The sequence below is a fragment of the Entelurus aequoreus genome, linkage group LG01 (assembly GCF_033978785.1).
Source record: "Entelurus aequoreus isolate RoL-2023_Sb linkage group LG01, RoL_Eaeq_v1.1, whole genome shotgun sequence".
NCBI lineage: Eukaryota > Metazoa > Chordata > Actinopteri > Syngnathiformes > Syngnathidae > Entelurus > Entelurus aequoreus.
This window is the reverse complement of record NC_084731.1, coordinates 61931161-61953274: the sequence shown is the minus strand read 5'-3', so window position 1 is coordinate 61953274 and position 22114 is coordinate 61931161. Positions and strand designations below refer to the sequence as shown.

The 22114-nt window shown below is 43.1% G+C and overlaps 1 protein-coding gene across 1 annotated transcript in view; it reads right to left on the bottom strand.

The window, feature by feature from the left end:
• pmela (premelanosome protein a) overlaps positions 1 to 22114 on the bottom strand; it is a 55042-nt gene that overhangs the window by 21711 nt on the left and 11217 nt on the right. The window contains exons 4-10 of the mRNA XM_062055783.1: positions 15785 to 15919; positions 13025 to 13186; positions 12665 to 12949; positions 12181 to 12501; positions 11500 to 12102; positions 11041 to 11184; positions 7902 to 8004 (exon numbers count right to left, since the gene is read on the bottom strand). Of these exons, the coding sequence (XP_061911767.1) occupies positions 7902 to 8004; positions 11041 to 11184; positions 11500 to 12102; positions 12181 to 12501; positions 12665 to 12949; positions 13025 to 13186; positions 15785 to 15919 (1753 nt within the window). The remainder of the gene's footprint in view (positions 1 to 7901; positions 8005 to 11040; positions 11185 to 11499; positions 12103 to 12180; positions 12502 to 12664; positions 12950 to 13024; positions 13187 to 15784; positions 15920 to 22114) is intronic.

Below are 22114 nucleotides of genomic sequence, written 5' to 3'. Positions count from 1 at the left end.
TGATGCCCGAGGGTTGCATACTGCGCCGTCAAAGGTTCGAGCGATAGTGGATGCCCCGCCGCCAGAGAATGTTAGCCAATTACATTCATTCTTGGGCTTACTGAATTATTATGGCCGTTTTATACCGAACTTGTCATCCAGGCTCAAGCCGCTGCATGACCTACTTTGTCAAGGAAAGAAGTGGAATTGGAGTGATGCCTGTCAAGAGGTTTTTCAGAAAACAAAGGAGACATTAGTGACGTCAGGGGTACTGACCCATTTCGATCCATCACTCCCCATTCAGTTGGCCTGCGATGCATCCCCGTATGGAGTGGGGGCGGTCATTTCACATTTAATGCCGAACGGGGTAGAGAGGCCTATAGCATTTGCATCACGGACCTTGAACAAAGCAGAGACTAACTATGCTCAGATAGAGAGGGAGGCGTTGAGCATCGTTTATGGGGTTCGCAAGTTCCATCAGTACCTGTATGGGAGACAATTTACATTGCTGACAGATCACCGACCCCTGACGACCATCCTGGGGTCGCACACTGGGTTACCCTCACTTGCCGCGAGTCGCATGCAGCGGTGGGCGTTGCTCTTGTCGGCACACTCGTATGACATCAAGTATCGCAAGGCTGACCTGCACGGCAACGCCGATGCCCTGTCCAGGCTGGCTCTTCCTATCACCAGGCCTGAGCCGCGGGCAGCAGAAATCTTTTACTTCAGTCAGGTGGATGGTGCGCCAGTTGCTGCTGCTCATGTGAGGAGGGCCTCTCGCACTGACCCTGTCCTGTCTGCGGTGATGGACATGGTGATGGGGGGTAGATCAGGTAGCGATGCCCCCAGTATTCAACCTTATCTCTCCAGGAGAGCAGAACTGTCGGTGCAATCTGGTTGCTTACTGTGGGGGAGGAGGGTGGTTATTCCGCCATCATTGCGTAAATCTGTTCTGCAACAGCTCCATGCAGGTCACAGTGGAATAGTTCGAATGAAGGAGATAGCAAGGAGTTACTTCTGGTGGCCAGGAATGGACAGAGAGATAGAGACTACCGCCAAAACCTGTTCCTCATGCCAAGAAGTTAGGAAGGCACCCCAACTAGCTCCTCTACATCCCTGGTAGTTTCCCGAAGAACCATGGCAACGGGTGCACATTGATTTTGCAGGACCTGTAGAGGGTTGTATGCTCCTTGTGTGTGTGGACGCCCACAGTAAGTGGCCGGAAGTGGCCATAATGAAAACCACTACCACTGCAAAGACGATTGAGAGGCTGGGGGAGATTTTCAGCCGGTTCGGTTCTCCTCTTCAGTTGGTCTCAGATAACGGGCCACAACTGGTGTCACAAGAAATGACTACCTTCCTTGAAGCAAATGGCGTACAACACATTCGATCCGCACCATTTCACCCTGTGACCAGCTTTGAAGACATCTCAAGAGCAGGGATCATTTCATCAGAGATTGCATAGATTCCTGTTGAGCTATAGGAATACTCCCCATGCCACTACTAAAGTTTCCCCCGCTTCTCTGATGTTCAAAAGAAACCTTTGAACAAACTTTGACTTTCTGAAGCCGACAACGATGAAGGATATTGTTCAGCATCAGCAGGAGAAACAGATTCAACAAAGAATGCAGAAGGCTAAAGAAATAGTCTTTTTTCCGGATGAGCCAGTGTTACCAAGGAACTACAGTACTGGCCCCCGATGGGTCCCTGCAACCATAGTCAAACGATCTGGTCCTGTCTCTTACACCGTCAGTACTGCTGCTGGACTGGTATGGAAAAGACACGTCGATCAACTTCTTCAGGCGACAGCATCGACCCCCAACCAGCCGTCGGTGGATACTCCGAACGAGTCAGAGTTCAGCGCACCCCATATCCTGCTGCCACCACCCCAAAGAACAATGGAATATACTGGTGAGACTTCTGCTTCCGACTCTTCACTACGAGATCCTGTGATGGATGTTCCAACACGCACGGCTGTTCCACAGTCACCCAGCAGAGATCGTAAGACTGAACATTCCGTTGAGCCCCGTTATCCGGTAAGAGAACGCCGTCCTCCAGAACGCCTGCAATTATAGACTCTATGTTTAGCGACCAACCCAAACCAACTGGGGCAGAATAATCCCCATGGGTGTGGTCACGGGGTGAGGCCGTTTAACCTCATCTCAGGGTTATGTTACCAAACAATGTTAAAAAAAAATAAAAAAATGGGTGAAGTACCCCATGATACAGTGAGTTATTTGTGTTTTGCTATAAGGATTTTGTTGTTGGGGGGGGGATTCTTTCTAAGGGGGGAGGAGATGTTATGTTTTTGGACATCGCAACTTGCCGTAGTTGTAAGCAATGCATGATGGGAACCCGGATGTTGTGTCGTTGTATTGAAGTGCCGGCTAAAATAAAGACACGCTAAGAAATAGCTCCGTGCCCGTCTACTTATTGGTACGTAGACAAACCTACAAATAATGGGGACATATATAACAGGCGCCTTCACAGATACCCATGTCTTGGGCACTAATACACCCCCATACCATCACAGATGCTGGCTTTTCAACTTTGCGCCTATAACAATCCGGATGGTTCTTTTCCTCTTTGGTCCGGAGGACACGACGTCCACAGTTTCCAAAAACAATTTGAAATGTGGACTCGTCAGACCACAGAACACTTTTCCACTTTGTATCAGTCCATCTTAGATGAGCTCAGGCCCAGCGAAGCCAACGGCGTTTCTGTTCGCCTTGCATAGGAGAGTTTTAACTTGCACTTACAGATGTAGCGACCAACTGTAGTTACTGACAGTGGTTTTCTGAAGTGTTCATGAGCCCATGTGGTGATATCCTTTACACACTGATGTGGCTTGTTGATGCAGTACAGCCTGAGGGATCGAAGGTCACGGGCTTAACTGCTTACGTGCAGTGATTTCTCCAGATTCTCTGAACCCTTTTACACCCAATCATGGCACCCACCTGTTCCCAATTTGCCTGTTCACCTGTGAGATGTTCCAAATAAGTGTTTGATGAGCATTCCTCAACTTTATCAGTATTTATTGCCATCTTTCCCAACTTCTTTGTCACGTGTTGCTGGCATCAAAGTTAATGATTATTTGCAAAAAAAATATTTTTTATCAGTTTGAACATCAAATATGTTGTCTTTGTAGCATATTCAACTGAATATGGGTTGAAAATGATTTGCAATTTACATCTAACACAATTTCGCAACTCATATGGAAACGGGGTTTGTACAAGGGAATCACCCGGGAGAGCACTTTCCAGTACTCCCTCGAGTGTATCCAAAAAGGGTGGGTACTCTGAACTGCTGTTTGGTGCGTAAGCGCAAACAACAGTCAGGACCCGTCCCCCACCCGAAGGGGGAGGGAAGCTACCCTCTCGTCCACTGGGTTGAACTCCAACGTGCAGGCTTTGAGCCGGGGGGAAACAAGAATTGCCACCCCAGTTCATCGCCTCTCACTGCGTGCAACGCCAGTGTGGAAGAGAGTCCAGCCCCTCTCGAGAGAACTGGTTCCAGAGCCCTTGCTGTGCGTCGAACTGAGTCAGACTATATCCAGCCGGAACTTCTCCACCTCGCGCACTAGCTCAGGCTCCTTCTCCCCCAGCGAGGTGACGTTCCACGTCCCAAGAGCTAGCTTATGTAGCCAAGGATTGGACCGCCAGGTGCCCTGCCTTTGGCTGCCGCCCAGCTCACATTGCACCCGACCTCTATGGCCCCTCCCATGAGTGGTGAGCACATTGGAGGGGGGACCCATGTTGCCTCTTCGGGCTGTGCCCGGCCGGGCTCTATAGGGACAGGCCCGGCCACCAGGCGCTCGCCATCATGCCCCAACTGCGGGGCCCCGGTGACCCGCATCCGGGCGAGGGAAAACTGAGTCTCGGTTGTTGTATTTCCATAGAAGTCTTTTGTATATATATATGTATATATATATATATATATATATATTAGGAGTGGGCAACGATTAAACATTTTAATCATAATTAATCGCACTATTTCTCCGATTAATCACGATTAACTGCATTGTATACGCAAAACCCAATAATGAATTCAAAAGTAGTGTGTAGTGCACCTTTATTGGAATATTCTCCCATATGAACAAAAGCGCCAAAACATTTGTTGTGCAAACACAATTTAAATCAGTACTTGTTAAACAGTAGCAGTTAAATAGCATATTTTATGAAAATCAACTCAAAAAATGTAAATACAAACATTCAAGCTTATTGCCACTGCCAGGGTATTTAAGTTATCCTGTTTGTTATGGAAAATAAATATAATCTACATACAAATCCCTGAGCCACAATCATAACTTCCGAACAGGCAATTTCTGAGGTAACAGCAGAAACATTTTCTTTTATCAGGGAGAAAGAAAAGAAAGGGTGAAGCACAAAACACTTCACTGCTGGGATTTCCTTTACAGGGGACTAGAATGTAAAGTCCATGTTAATAATGGAGTTCCTTCAGAGAATCTCACTAAACTCGGTGCAGTTTGTTCATTCTTAGAACTTGCCGGCCATTAATTTTAAATGTACTGCCCTATGAATTAAAGGCCTACTGAAATGAATTGTTTTTATTTAAACGGGGATAGCAGATCCATTCTATGTGTCATACTTGATCATTTTGCGATATTGCCATATTTTTGCTGAAAGGATTTAGTAGAGAACAACAACGATAAAGATCGCAACTTTTGGTATCTGATAAAAAAAAGCCTTGCCCCTACCAGAAGTAGCGTGACGTAGTCAATTGAAAGGCTCCTCACATTTTCCTATTGTTTTCAACGCAGCTAGAGCGATTCGGACCGAGAAAGCGACGATTACCCCATTAATTTGAGCGAGGATGAAAGATTTGTGGATGAGGAACGTTCGAGTGAAGTACTAGAATGCAGTGCAAGACATATCCTTTTTCGCTCTGACTGTAACTTAGGTACAAGCTGGCTCATTGGATTCCACACTCTCTCCTTTTTCTATTGTGGATCACGGATTTGTATTTTAAACCACCTCGGATACTATATCTTCTTGAAAATGAGAGTCGAGAACGCGAAATGGACATTCACAGTGACTTTTATCTCCACTACAATACATCGACGAAACACTTTAGCTACGGAGCTAACGTGATAGCATCGTGCTTAACTGCATATAGAAACAAAAGAAATAAACCCCTGACTGGAAGGATAGACAGAAATTCAACAATACTATTAAACCATGGACATGTAAATACACGGTTAATGCTTTCCAGGCTGGCGAAGGTTAACAATGCTGTTGCTAGCGACGCCATTGAAGCTAACTTAGCAACGGGACCTCACAGAGCTATACTAAAAACATTAGCTATCCACCTACGCCAGCCAGCCCTCATCTGCTCATCAACACCCGTGCTCACTTGCGTTCCAGCGATCAACGGTGCGACGAAGGACTTCACCCGATCACAGATGCGGTCGGCGAGACGGAGGAAGTTAAGGTGAGTTCGGCGGCTAACGCGTCTGCTATCCATCTCTGTCTTCCTGGTTGTGTTGCTGTAGTACGCCGCTAATACACCGATCCCACCTACAACTTTCTTCTTTGCAGTCGCGATTGTTCATTAAACAAATTGCAAAAGATTCACCAACACAGATGTCCAGAATACTGTGGAATTTTGAAATGAAAACAGAGCTTTTTTGTATTGGATTCAATGGGGTACCAATACTTCCGCATCGACTGATTCCGTCACGCGCATACGTCATCATATCTAGACGTTTTCAACCGGAAGTTTAGCGGGAAATTTAAAATTGCAATTTATAAATCAACCCGGCCGTATTGGCATGTGTTGCAATGTTAAGATTTCATCATTGATATATAAACTATCAGACTGCGTGGTCGGTAGTAGTGGGTTTCAGTAGGCCTTTAAAGTGCCATAACATTTACTGTGCAAACACACTTTTAACAGCATTTTTAAACAGTTAGCAGTTAAACAAAATATTTGTAAATCTTCAGCCTCAGCTTCAACAATGTTATCCAAGCAAATACAAAATTAAAGCTTATTGCCACTACCTGGGCATTAATGTTATACTGTTCCTTATAAAAAATAAAACAAAGTCCTGAGCCACAATCACAATAATTCTACAGGCAATTTCTGAGGTAACAACAGTTACATTAAATATAACATTGGTTACCGATTGATGTCCAGTAGTCCCCACTGAGAGCAACTGCAGCTGCACGTTGTAAAGTTGTCACTTTTACAGACCTCTCCTTTTCATACAAGTCGTGTATTCTTGGTGCGTCTTGATGGCGGCTCATACGTGCTGTCACTTGTTGCGATTCACACAATGTTTCTCAGGCCGGCGACTTCCACAACACTAATGGGCCTACAGTCTGTAACTATCCACTTCGTTATGGCATTTGTTAGCTTCTCTTGCTCTCGTTTATCTATACTTCTCCCGCACGCTGCATTTAACGTAGTCTGCCGAAGCCTGGCTCCACTTCCTGCTTTGTTGAATAGTTTGCTGGCATCAACAGTGTGCTTCGCGTTAAGGTGATATTTTAGACCGGAAGTACTCCTGTGATAAGAAAATTCAGCTTGGCAGTGGCTACAAACCACTTTGCTTCTGTCAAATCCGCCACCTGGAAGTACTTTATAATGAAAATGACCCTGTAAAAGTTATGTTGAGTTACCCTTCTTCTCCATACTTGTTTTGTGTTCTTCCGCGTTCTATTTCCTTTTCCGCAGGAGCCAGCAATAGGCGTTAACTAAAAGCATGTAAAAAACATACACAATAACGCGCGATAAAATATTTGTCAGCGTTAATAGATTGATGGGTTAACTCAAAATTAACACATTAACTTGCCCAATATATATATATATATATATGTATGTGTGGGAAAAAAATCACAAGACTATTTCATCTCTACAGGCCTGTTTCATGAGGGATTTCCTCAAAATCTCCTGAGGATTGAGGAAATCCCTCATGAAACAGGCCTGTAGAGATGAAATAGTCTTGTGATTTTTTTCCCACACATACATATTACGCTCTACCACGGTATCGAGCACTATTTTTTGGATAATCTAATTAAGACATATATATATATATATATATATATATATATATATATATATATATATATATATATATATATATATATATATATATATATATATACATACATATATACCGTAATTTCCGGACTATAAGCCGCACCTGACTATAAGCCGCACCAGCTAAATTTAGGGGAAAATACAGATTGCTCCATATATAAGCCGCACCCGACTATAAGCCGCAGGGTTTTGATGTGTAATTAGCGTAGTATATAGGGGTTCCTGCTACCACGGAGGGGATTGTTGGGACAGAGATGACTGTTTGGGAACGCAAAGCGTCCCATTTATTAACAATAAATCTTTCAATCATTCAATCAAACTTTCACATCTTTGACATGGCAAACAGCATTCGTGCAGAGTACAAATAATACAACGGTGCAAAGTAATACGAAGTGCTCGCCTGTACGTTATCAAAATAACCAGCCTACCGGTATATGAAAAGTCAGTCTTTAATCATTGTGTCATCGTCTTCCTCCTGCGTACTAAAACCACCGAAATCCTCTTTGTCGGTGTCGGAGAAGAACAGGCCGTATATAAGCCGCACCCTTGTATAAGCCGCAGGGACCAGAACGAGGGGAAAAAGTAGCGGCTTATAGTCCGGAAATTACGGTGTATATATATATATATATATATATATATATATATATATATATATATATATATATATATATATATATATATATATATATATATATATATATATATATAATAAACACATCTAATAATAATAGTAATAATCATTAATCAGTAAGTATATACTAATACTGAAATATGATAATAATAATATATATTAATAATAATAATATATATTAATAATAATAATCATGAATCAGTAATTCCAAACAAACGGTCACGCTCACCTTCCTTGGCAGCTGATGGTGACGTCCACAGCATTCTGATCCAACTGACTGGTCATCAAAACCACGTTGGACATCTGCACTATCGCAACACTCTCGATGCCCTCTGCAGGAGAAGTGAGGAACACCAAAGGGCCATGATGAGTGAGGAACACCAAAGAGCCATGAGAAGTGAGGAACAGCAAAGCGCCATGAGAAGTGACGAACACCAAAGAGCCATGAGAAGTGAGGAAGACCAAAGAGACATTTGAAGTGAAGAAGACCAAAGAGCCATGAAAAGTGAGGAACAGCACAGAGCCATGAGAAGTTAAGAACTGCAAAGAGCCATGAGAAGTGAGGAACAGCAAAGAGCCATGAGAAGTGAGGAACAGCAAAGAGCCATAAGAAGCGAGGAACAGCAAAGAGCCATGAGAAGGGAGGAACAGCATAGAGCCATAAGGAGTGGGGAACAGCAAAGTGCCATTACAAGTGAAGAACAGCAAAGAGCCATGAGAAGTGAGGAACACCAAATAGTTAGGAGAAGTGAGGAACAGCAAAGAGCCATGAGAAGTGAGGAACACCAAAGAGCCATGAGAAGTGAGGAACAGCAAATAGTTAGGAGAAGTGAGGAACAGCAAAGAGCCATGAGAAGTGAGGAACAGCAAAGAGCCATGAGAAGCGAGGAACAGCAAAGAGCCATGAGAAGTTAAGAACTGCAAAGAGCCATGAGAAGTGAGGAACAGCAAAGAGCCATGAGAAGTGAGGAACAGCAAAGAGCCATAAGAAGCGAGGAACAGCAAAGAGCCATGAGAAGGGAGGAACAGCATAGAGCCATAAGGAGTGGGGAACAGCAAAGTGCCATTACAAGTGAAGAACAGCAAAGAGCCATGAGAAGTGAGGAACACCAAATAGTTAGGAGAAGTGAGGAACAGCAAAGAGCCATGAGAAGTGAGGAACACCAAATAGTTAGGAGAAGTGAGGAACAGCAAAGAGCCATGAGAAGTGAGGAACACCAAAGAGCCATGAGAAGTGAGGAACAGCAAATAGTTAGGAGAAGTGAGGAACAGCAAAGAGCCATGAGAAGTGAAGAACAGCAAAGAGCCATGAGAAGTGAGGAACAGCAAAGAGCCATGAGAAGCGAGGAACAGCAAAGAGCCATGAGAAGTGAGGAACAGCATAGAGCCACAAAGAGTGGGGAACAGCAAAGAGCCATGAGAAGTGAGGAACAGCATAGAGCCATAAGGAGTGGGGAACAGCAAAGTGCCATTACAAGTGAAGAACAGCAAAGAGCCATGAGAAGTGAGGAACACCAAATAGTTAGGAGAAGTGAGGAACAGCAAAGAGCCATGAGAAGTGAGGAACACCAAAGAGCCATGAGAAGTGAGGAACAGCAAATAGTTAGGAGAAGTGAGGAACAGCAAAGAGCCATGAGAAGTGAAGAACAGCAAAGAGCCATGAGAAGTGAGGAACAGCAAAGAGCCATGAGAAGCGAGGAACAGCAAAGAGCCATGAGAAGTGAGGAACAGCATAGAGCCACAAAGAGTGGGGAACAGCAAAGAGCCATGAGAAGTGAGGAACAGCATAGAGCCATAAGAAGTGGGGAACAGCAAAGTGTCATTACAAGTGAAGAACAGCAAAGAGCCATGAGAAGTGAGGAACACCAAATAGTTAGGAGAAGTGAGGAACAGCAAAGAGCCAAGAGAAAAGAGGAACACCAAAGAGCCATGAGAAGTGAGGAACACCAAAGAGCCATGAGAAGTGAGGAAGACCAAAGAGCCATGAGAAGTGAGGAACAGCAAAGAGCCATGAGAAGTGAAGAACAGCAACGAGCCATGAGAAGTGAAGAACAGCAAAGAGCCACGAGAAGTGAGGAACAGCAAAGAGCCATGAGAAGCGAGGAACAGCAAAGAGCCATGAGAAGTGAGGAACGGCATAGAACCATAAAGAGTGGGGAACAGCAAAGAGCCATTACAAGTGAGGAACCGCAAAGAGCCAAGAGAAGTAAGGAACACCAAATAGTTAGGAGAAGTGAGGAACAGCAAAGAGCCATGAGAAGTGAGGGACACCAAAGAGCCATGAGAAGTGAGGAACAGCAAAGAGCCATGAGAAGTGAGGAACAGCAAAGAGCCATGAGAAGTGAGGAAGACCAAAGAGCCATGAGAAGTGAGGAACAGCAAAGAGCCATGAGAAGTGAAGAACAGCAAGAGCCATGAGAAGTGAGAAACAGCAAAGAGCCATGAGAAGTGAGGAACAGCATAGAACCATAAAGAGTGGGGAACAGCAAAGAGCCATTACAAGTGAGGAACAGCAAAGAGCCTTGAGAAGTAAGGAACACCAAATAGTTAGGAGAAGTGAGGAACCGCAAAGAGCCATGAGAAGTGAGGGACACCAAAGAGCCATGAGAAGTGAGGAACAGCAAAGAGCCATGAGAAGTGAGGAACAGCAAAGAGCCATGAGAAGTGAAGAACAGCAAGAGCCATGAGAAGTGAGGAGCAGCAAAGAGCTATCAGAAGTGAGGAACAGCAAAGAGCCATGAGAAGTGAGGAATAGCAAAGAGCCATGAGAAGTAAGGAACAGCAAAGAGCCATGACAAGTGAGAGACACCAAAGAGCCATGAGAAGTGAGGAACAGCAATGAGCCATGAGAAGTGAGGGACACCAAAGAGCCATGAGAAGTGAGGAACAGCAAAGAGCCTTGAGAAGTGAGGAACACCAAAGAGCCATGATAAGTGAGGAACAGCAAAGCGTTAGGAGATGTGAGGAACAGCAAAGAGCCATGAGAAGTGAGGAACAGCAAAGAGCCATGAGAAGTGAGGAACAGCAAAGAGCCATGAGAAGTGAAGAACAGCAAAGAGCCATGAGAAGTGAGGAACACCAAAGAGCCATGAGAAGTGAGGAACAGCAAAGAGCCATGAGAAGTGAGGAACAGCAAAGAGTTAGGAGAAGTGAGGAACAGCAAAGAGCCATAAGAAGTGAGGAAAGCAGATAGCCACGAGAAGTGAGGAACACCAAAGAGTTAGGAGAAGTGATGAACACCAAAGAGTCAGGAGAAGTGAGGAACAGCAAAGACCCATGAGGAACACCAAAGAGTTAGGAGAAGTGAGGAACAACAAAGAGCGACGAGAAAGACCAAAGAGCCCTGCTGAGTGTGACACAGGACTTACGGATGACATTGACAGAGGTGGTGAGGGAGCCATATCTGTAGACCATGCAGTCAGCTGACAAGTCTGCTTGTCTCTTGACAACAACCAGAGCCACTTCTTCTCCTTCAGCTTGGACCTCAGTAGGAACCATCTCCTCATCTCCTGCTGGTCACACACAATCATCACACTCAAATTACAGCCTGGCACTCTTTGATGTGTTTATATGTAATACAGAGCAGTGACTCAAAGGCACAACAAACAATTATTGGCTCCACTAATTCTGCCTGGTAATAAGTTCTCAGGTTAGACTTGAAAATGTTTTTGATAACAACACATAATATATATATATATATATATATATATATATATATATATATATATATATATATATATATATATATATATATATATATATATATATATATATATATATATATATATATATATATATATATATATATATATATATATATGACACACCTGCTGGAGCGGCAGTATCTTCAAGGTTGTCATCAGTCACAGGCGTTTCAGCCTCGGCATCAGCTGCTTCTTCTCCAGCTGTGCTCTCCGTGGCTGCAGGAACTCCACCATCAGCTTCAGGGTCAGGTTGGAGCAGCTCTGCAGCATCATCAGCGTCTGCAGCAGCAACTTCTGGAGCGGCGCTGACTGCAGCGTCCACATCCTCCGGGAGAACCGCAGCGGCCGCGTCGACGGCGGCTTCCTCTCCCTCGGCCACTGGTGCTGCTGAGGCGGCGATCGCAGGCACGTCTTCTGCTGCTTCGTCTTCTGCTGCTTCGTCTTCTGCCGTCTCCTCAGCGGTGGGAACCTCGCCATCCGCCTCCTCTGGAGCAGCGGTGGAAGCTGCATCCTGTTCTGCTGGGACGATGGCTGTGTCGATTCCTGCAGGTGCAACAGAGGCGGCCTCCACTTCTTCTGCTGCTGCATCTTCTGTGGTACCTGCTGCTGCTTCTGCTTCTGCTTCTGCTGCTGCAAATTCTGTGGCATCTGCTGCTGCATTTTCTGTGGCATCTGCTGCTGCTTCTTCTGTAGCATCTGCTGCTGCATCTTCTGTGGCATCTGCTTCTGCATCTTCTGTGGCATCTGCTGCTGCTTCTGCTGCTGCATCTTCTGTGGCATCTGCTGCTGCATCTTCTGTGGTACCTGCTGCTGCTTCTGCTGCTGCATCTTCTGTGGCATCTGCTGCTGCATCTTCTGTGGCATCTGCTGCTGCTTCTTCTGCTGCATCTTCTGTGGCATCTGCTGCTGCATCTTCTGTGGTACCTGCTGCTGCTTCTGCTGCTGCATCTTCTGCTGCTTCTGCTGCTGCTAGGTTGGTGTCAGCGGCAGGAACAGCTTCTGCTTCTGCTGCTGCTGATGCTACTGCGGCTGCTGGGTCGGCATCAGCAGCAGGAACATCTGCTGCTGGGTCAGGTGCAGGTGTCACCACCACGAGCGAGGCAGCAGAGGCGTCAACAGGAACCACTGAAGGGAAGTAGAAGACAACTTTGAAAAATCAGCTTTATAAACTCAATTCAGCCACGATGGGGAAATTTTAGGAAGCAATAAATGTAAATAATGTCATGAAAATACATTTTCTTTACTGTATATGTGGGTCGTGTGTGTGTGTGTGTGTGCACCATCTCACCAGCAGAGGGTGCCGTGCAGCCATTGGGGATGCTGGCCATCAGGACCACCTGGGGTTTGAAGGTGCCCACTGAAAGGTAGGTGTGCGTGACCGTGCGCTCCCTGGAGATGAGCGTCCCGGAGCCGTCTCCAAAGTCCCAGCTGAAGCTGACGTCGGCGCCGCTCATGTACTGGCTGGGATCGTGGAGGTTGACGCCGAAGGCGATGGCCCGGTTCTGGATGAAGTTGGAGTCGGCCTGGTTGATGTCACTGACCTGGCTGAGGGACACGGTGAAGGGGACTTGGTCTGCAGATGGAGTCAGGAGTCAGCGGGAGAAGTTCCAACATGGACAGAACAGTGTTGGATTGTTCTGATGCTCGCCTGTGATGGTGAAGACCGTGGAGGCGTAGCCCAGCGGGATGAACTTGTTCTTCCCCCGGCAGTGGTAGATGACCAGCTCCATGCTGTAGGAGCCCAGGGCCACGTTGTCTGTGGCCACGGTGAGGGAGGAGGAGGGTCCATCTGCCACCTGCCAGTACTTCCCTGAAGTCCAACATTTGCAATATGATTATGTTGCTATCTTACAACAAAACACCAATCGTCATAACGGCTTCATTTCCATATTTTAGTGATATATATACCAAATTTTTCAGACCTTAAGGCGCACTTTAAATCCTTTAATTTGCTCAAAATTGGACAGTGTGCCTTATGTACCGAATAATTCTGGTGTAATGATAAGTGTGACCAGTAGATGGCAGTCACACATAAGAGATAGGTGTAGACTGCAGGTTGACGCCTGTTCAATAAATGATGCGAGCAAGTACCCTTAAGCAAGCAACACCAAAACTTTGATGTTCCATTGAGAATATAGAACATTCAAATCTGTCAAAATGTTTTAGTACGACTTTGATAAGCTACGAAGCCGCACCGCTTGATGGATTGTCGCAGCATTACGGCTACCGTAGTCAGACGTACTGTGCTTCAATATACTTTAAATCTTCTCAAAAAATGGAAAGTGCGCCTTATAGCTTATATAGTCTTATGTACGTAATAATTCTGGTTGTGCTTACCGACATTAAAGCAATTTTATTTGGTACATGGTGTAATGATAAGTGTGACCAGTAAATGGCAGCCACACATAAGACATAGGTGTGGACTGCAGGTTGACGCCTGTTCAATAAATGACGTGAGAAAGTAAGTACCCGTAAGCAAACAACACCAAAACTTTGATGTTTCATTGAGAATATAGAACATTAAAATCTGACTAAATGTTTTAGTACGACTCTGGTAAGCTACCAAGCCGCACCGCTTGATGGATTGTCGGAGCATTACGGCTAACTTAGTCAGACCTTAGTCAAATCTTCTAAAAAAAATGGACAGTACGCCTTTTAACGCGGTGCACCTAATGTACATATTAATTCTGGTTGTGCTTACCGACATTGTAGCAATTTTATTTGGTACATGGTGTAATGATAAGTGTGACCAGTACATGGCAGTCACACATAAGAGTGAAGTGAAGTGAAGTGAAGTGAATTATATTTATATAGCGCTTTTCTCTAGCGACCAAAGGGCTTTTACATAGTGAAACCCAATATCTAAGTTATATTTAAACCAGTGTGGGTGGCACTGGGAGCAGGTGGGTAAAGTGTCTTGGCCAAGGACACAACAGCAGTGACTAGGATGGCAGAAGCGGGGATCGAACCTGGAACCCTCAAGTTGCTGGCACGGCCACTCTACCAACCGAGCTATACCGCCCAGTAGATGGCAGGTTGACGCCTGTTCAATAAATGATACTAGGAAGTACCCGTAAGCAGGCAACATCAAAACTTTGATGTTCCATTGAGAATATAGAACATTGCACACGGCACTCAAAAATCAGTCAAAATGTTTTAGTACGACTTTGGTAAGCTACCAAGTCGGACTGCTTGATGGATTGTTGGAGCATTACGGCTACCCTAGTCAGACGTACTGTGCTTCAACATACCGTACTTCAAATCTTCTCAAAAAATGAACAGTGTGCCTTATAACGCGGTGCCCCTAATGTACGTATCCATTCTGGTTGTGCTTACCGACATTGAAGCAATGTTATTTGGTACATGGTGTAGTGATAAGTGTGACCAGTAGAAGGCAGTCACACATAAGAGATAGGTGTGGACTGCAGGTTGACGCCTGTTCAATAAATGACGCGAGAAAGTAAGTACCCGTAAGCAAGCAACACCAAAACTTTGATGTTTCATTGAGAATATAGAATATTAAAATGTGTCTAAATGTTTTAGTACGACTCTGGTAAGCTACCAAGCCGCAACGCTTGATGGATTGTCGGAGCATTATGGCTACCATAATCAGACGTACTGTGCTTCAACATACTTCAAATATTCTCAAAAAATGCACAGTGCACCTTATAACGTGGTGCGCCTAATGTACGTATTAATTCTGGTTGTGCTTACCGACATTGAAGCAATTTTATTTGGTACATGGTGTAGTGATAAGTGTGACCAGTAAATGGCAGTCACACATTAGAGACATGTGTGCAATGCAGGTTCACACCCGTTCAATAAATGACACCAGCAAGTACCCGTAAGCAAGCAACACCAAAACTTTGATGTTTCATTGATGATATAGAACATTAAAATCTGTCAAAATGTTTTAGTATGACTTCGGTAAGCTACCAAGTCGCACTGCTTGTTGGCTTGCCAGAGCATTACGGCTACCATAGTTAGACGTACTGTGCGTCAACCTACTTCAAACCTTCTCAAAAAATGGACAGTGCGCCTTATAACGTGGTGCGCCTAATGTACGTATTAATTCTGGTTGTGCTTACCGACATTGAAGCAAATTTATTTGGTACATGGTGTAATGATAAGTGTGACCAGTAGATGGCAGTCACACATAAGAGATAGGTGTGGACTGCAGGTTGACGCCTGTTCAATAAATGATGCGAGCAAGTACCCGTAAGCAAGCAACACCAAAACTTTATGCACAGGCATGTGTCAAACTTAATTCCTAGTGTTTGTGCAAAGGTTCTTCCAAGTTGGTTGAACCTGACATTAGTTTCAAAACATGTTCATTAAGCCCGTGTCATTTCCTGTGTCCCACTCATGCAGCTGTACGTTTGTTGGTGTGGAAGTGAAACGGTCTTACCCAACGTTTTCCACACGTACACGTAGTGAGGTTTCTTGTCCCGGGCGTCAGTGAAAGGTGTGCCGTCAGGGAAGACCGCGCTCTGCTCTGTGTTTTGGTCAGGATACACGGACTGGCCCTCCTGGTAATGTTTACCTGGAAATGAAGTTGCTTTTTAGTTATCAAATACAGTCGGACAACAAAGCTCCAGATCTGATGAGGTGAAGTTCTGCACCGTCGAAAACTGCTCGACATCAAAAAGGTCTAAAATCTTGCATGATGTTTTCACCAAGTCTTCTATTTCCTGTGTCAGGACAAGAACTGTAAGAGCAGCAAGTTCTCAGTGGGGGTACCCAAGGGATCAACCTTGGGCCCCCTGCTGTTCAGTGCATGAAGATCTTCCTGGCATCTGTTCAGAGGTCATGATGATGTTTCATATGTCCTTCATCAGGATCTTCAGGTTGTGGAGTCACATTTTAACCAGTCCATTGGACTGTTCCTTCTGCTGGTGCGCTGTTGTTGTCCAGGTGTGTCACCAGCTGTTGTTGTCCAGATGTTGTTGTCCAGTTGTGTCACCAGCTGTTGTTGTCCAGGTGTGTCACCAGATGTTGTTGTCCAGGTGTGTCACCAACTATTGTTGTCTAGGTGTGTCACCAGCTGTTGTTGTCAAGGTCTGTCACCAGCTGTTGTTGTCCAGGTGTGTCACCAGCTGTTGTTGTCCAGGTGTGTTACCAGCTGTTGTTGTCCAGGTGTGTCACCGACTGTTGTTGTTCAGGTGTGTCACCAGCTGTTGTTGTCCAGGTGTGTCACCAGCTGTTGTTGTCCAGGTGTGTTACCAGCTGTTGTTGTCAAGGTGGATATATATATATATATATATATATATATATATATATATATATATATATATATATATATATATATATATATATATATATATATATATATATATATATATATATATATATATATATATATATATTAGAGATGCGCGGATAGGCAATTATTTATTCCGCAACCGCATCACAAAAGTCGTCATCCACCCACCATTCACCCGAACTAACATTTTATCAAAACCACAACCGCCCGCCACCCACCCGTTGTCATACATCTAATATAGACGATACAAGGCATTCCTGTTAAAGAAATGAGACTGATCCAATGCAGCAGAGACATTCAATGCGTGCCACGCAATAATATCTCTTGGCCACGCATTAGAGCACACTTGCCAACCCTCCCGGTTTTACCGGGAGACTCCCGGTATTCAGCCGGAGCTGGAGGCCGCGCCCCCTCCAGCTCAATGCGGACCTGAGTGGGGACAGCGGCGACAGTCTGTTTTCACGTCCGCTTTCCCACAATATTAACAGCGTGCCTGCCCAATCACGTTATAACTGTAGAATGATGGAGGGCGAGTTCTTGGTTTCTTATGTGGGTTTATTGTTAGGCAGTTTCATTAACGTCCTCCCAGCGCGGTAACAACACACAACAACAGCAGTCACGTTTTAGTCTACCGTAAAGCAGTTCGTCTGCCGTAAACTGCAATGTTGTGACACTCTTAAACAGGACAATACTGCCATCTACTGGAAAGCCTCCAGGACACTGAAATTCAAGTATTTATTTTATTTATATGTATAATAAAATAAATATATATATATATATATATATATATATATATATATATATATATATATGAAATACTTGAGTTGGTGAATTCTAGCTTAAATATATTCCCCTCTTAACCACGCCCTTAACCACGCCCCCAACCACGACCCCAACCACGACCCCGGCCCAACCACGCCCACCCCCGACCACAATTTCTTCCCCCTACAAATACCTTTCCCCCCCCCATTTACTTCCGTGGTCATGTTTCCTCTTACGTCATTGACAGCGATCGATAGCACTTCGGCTTTGACTGCCCGTTGCTGGAAGGATACTTGGTCTTTGACAGCTGCTGGTATCTGAAGAAATCGATGATTGTTTTTTTTTTGTACAGGCGCGAAACAGGACAGTCGTGTGCGGGTTAAGGACCCCCGGCAACTTTGTGACTTTATTGGACGCAGCCCCGGAAGTAAATGGGGGGAAGGCTTTTGTAGGGGGGAAGAAATTTGGCGTGACAGCAGTGCCTGATGAATAATTGCCTGTTTCAAAGAGTGCTGCTCGTTTTTCGTATGTGGGTTGTCACATATGCATGTACACTAGCTGGCAGTGTTGCCCTGTTTGAGACTGTCACAGCATTGCTGTTTACGGCAGACGACCTGCTTTACGGTGGGACAAAAACGTGACTGTTGTTGTTGTGTGATGTTGCCGCACTGGGTGGACGTTCATGAAAACTGCCTACAATAAACCCACCTAAAGAAACAAAGAACTCACCCTCGATCATTCACATGGGTAACAACATTTAACTATGTATTTTTTTTTCTGAATTGGTTCAACTGCCACCCGCCCGAATCTATTTAAAATCTATTTTTTCGTCATGCATCCGCCCGACCCGCGGATTACCCGCGGACTCCGCGGGTGTGCCCGCTAACCGCGCATCTCTAATATATATATATATATATACATACATATATATATATATATATATATATATATATATATATATATATATATATATATATATATATATATATATATATATATATATATATATATATATATATATATATATATATATATATATATATATGTATATATATATATATATATATATACATATATATATATATCAGTGGCGTGCGGTGAGGTTCATGTCAGGTGAGGCACTGACTTCATCACAGTCAGATTTACAAACTTATGAACCCTAAAGAGTATCTTATTCACCATTTGATTGGCAGCAGTTAACGGGTTATGTTTAAAAGCTCATACCAGCATTCTTCCCTGCTTGGCACTCAGCATCAAGGGTTGGAATTGGGGGTTAAATCACCAAAAATTATTCCCAGGCACGGCGCCGCTGCTGCCCACTGCTCCCCTCACCTCCCAGGGGGTGAACAAGGGGATGGGTCAAATGCAGAGGACAAATTTCACCACTCCTAGTGTGTGTGTGACAATCATTGGTACTTTAACCTAACTTTAACTTTACACTTACAAACTGTGGCACACAAAAAAAGCACATTTAATAAAAAAAACGTTATTATGGTCTTACCTTTACTTATAAGTGCGGGAACAGTGGTGTTCGTGTTGGAAGAGTTGTGAATGAATGAAATATGAAATCCGTGCTGCAGTCTGCAGGTGTACCTAATGTTGTGTCCCTGCGGTCGTTCGCGGCTTCTCCAGCGCGAGCATTGTTGTTTTTGCACTTTTTGGCTTCTTGTTAAGTGACTTTTTTTGGGTGGATTTGGTCTTGCACGTGGAGGGTTTGGGTGTGGGCTTTGGTTGGTGTGACGCTCCCGTCGGGCGGTGCATTCTGCGGCGGAGGTGCTTGGCACCAGGAGGCGGGGTTATGAGACGAGCCTCTCACAGTGCGTCTTCGCAGCAGTATTATGATCGCTCAGCACAAGAAATACGTTACACACATACAGTTGTTGACAAAATACACTGTACATTATATACCTCAGCTAACTAAACTATGGAAATGTATAATATAATTCATATAGCAATACGGTCTCACTGCACAGCAGGCCAGCAGTTAGCCGAGTCATTGCGCACAATCCATGTTGAGGCTCAACGCAGTGACGTGCCTCAACTGGCTGCTGATCACCGCACCGTCTCTTCTCAGTATTTGAACGGCAAATGTGAAAATAAAAATAAAAATAATCTAAAACTGGTGAAGTTAAATGGAAAATAACTTTAGTATAATCACTGGATACAATTTAATTAATTTTCTTTGTTTTTACTTTTTTTTTTCTTTCCATGATGGCAGGTGAGGCCGTGCCTCCCCTGCCTCTAGTGACTGCACGTCACTGATATATATACATATATATATATATACATACATATATATATATATATATATATATATATATATATATATATATACATATAAGTATATATATATATATATATATATATATATATATATATATATATATATATATATATATATATATATATATATATATATATATATATATATATATATATATATATATATATATATATATATATATATATACAGTCGCGATCAAAAGTTGACATACACTTGTAAAGAACATAATGTCATGGCTGTCTTGAGTTTCCAATAATTTCTGCTTTCTTATTTTTTTGTGATAGAGTGATTGGAGCACATATTTGTTGGTCACAAAAAACATTCATGAAGTTTGGTTCTTTTATGAATTTATTATGGGCCTACTGAAAATGTGAGCAAATCTGCTGGGTCAAAAGTATACATACAGCAATGTTCATATTTGCTTACATGTCCCTTGGCAAGTTTCACTGCAATAAGGCGCTTTTGGTAGCCATCCACAAGCTTCTGGCAAGATTCTGCTTGAATTTTTGACCACTCCTCTTGACAAAATTGGTGCAGTTCAGCTAAAAATGTTTTTTTTCTGACATGGACTTGTTTCTTCAGCATTGTCCACACGCTTAAGTCATGACTTTGGGAAGGCCATTCTAAAACCTTCATTCTAGCCTGATATGGCCATTCCTTTACCACTTTTGACGTGTGTTTGGGGTCATTGTCCTGTTGGAACACCCAGCTGCGCCCAAGACACAACCTCCGGGCTGATGATTTTAGGTTGTCCTGAAGAATTTGCTAAATTTTTGTTTCATCTGACATCACATGGACAAAGATAAGACCTTCTGGAGGAAAGTTCTGTGGTCAGATGAAACAAAAATTAAGCTGTTTGGCCACAATACCCAGCAATATGTTTGGAGGAGAAAAGGTGAGGCTTTTCATCCCAGGAACACCATTCCTACCATCAAGCATGGTGGTAGTAGTATTATGCTCTGGGCCTGTTTTGCTGCCAATGGAACTGGTGCTTTACAGAGAGTAAATGGGACTAAGAAAAAGGAGGATTACCTCCAAATTCTTCAGGACAACCTAAAATCATCAGTCCGGAGGTTGGGTCTTGGGCGCAGTTGGGTGTTCCAACAGGACAATGACCCCAAACACACGTCAAAAGTGGTAAAGGAATGGCTAAATCAGGCTAGAATGAAGGTTTTAGAATGGCCTTCCCAAACGTGTGGACAATGCTGAAGAAACAAGTCCATGTCAGAAAACCAACATATTTAGCTGAACTGCACCAATATTGTCAAGAGGAGTGGTCAAAAATTCAAGCAGAAGCTTGTGGATGGCTACCAAAAGCGCCTTATTGCAGTGAAACTTGCCAAGGGACATGTAAGCAAATATTAACATTGCTGTATGTATACTTTTGACCCAGCAGATTTGCTCACATTTTCAGTAGACCCATAATAAATTCATAAAAGGACCAAACTTCATGAATGTTTTTTGTGACCAACAAGTATGTGCTCCAATCACTCTATCACAAAAAACAAGAGTTGTAGAAAATATTGGAAACTCAAGACAGCCATGACATTATGTTCTTTACAAGTGTATGTAAACTTTTGACCACGACTATAAATATACTGTACTAGTATAGTATCGTGGTACTAATAAATCAAAAACGGTAAGTATCGGTTCGCCATATATATTTTTTTTAACGGGCATAACTCCGTGTCGTCACTTCATGACATTGCTGGTTTTACGAGTAGAGGAGCATGTTTGGCAGTGCACAGAGTACTTACAAGCAGACACAGTGTGTAGACAGGAAAGGGAAAATGGACGCATTTTGACCTAAAAAGTAAAGATAAAGGTGAAGTTATAACACTGAAACGCCCTCAGGAAAAGGTGCTTTAAAGGCCTACTGAAACCCACTACTACCGACCACGCAGTCTGATAGTTTATACATCAATGATGAAATTTTAACATTGCAACACATGCCAATACGGCCGGGTTAACTTATAAAGTGCAATTTTAAATTTCCCGCTAAACTTTCGGTTGAAAATGTCTTTGTATGATGACGTATGCAAGTGACGTCACTAGTTAAACGGAAGTATTGGTACACCTCTGAATCCAATACAAAAAAGTTCTGTTTTCATCTCAAAATTCCACAGTATTCTGGACATCTGTGTATATATACATATATATATATATATATATATATATATATATATATATATATATATATATATATATATATATATATATATATATATATATATATATATATATATATATATATATAGAAAATACATTTATATACATATATATATATATATATATATATATATATATATATATATATATATATATATATATATATATATATATATATATAGAATATATATATATATATAGAAAATACATTTATATACATATATATATATATATATATATATATATATATATATATATAT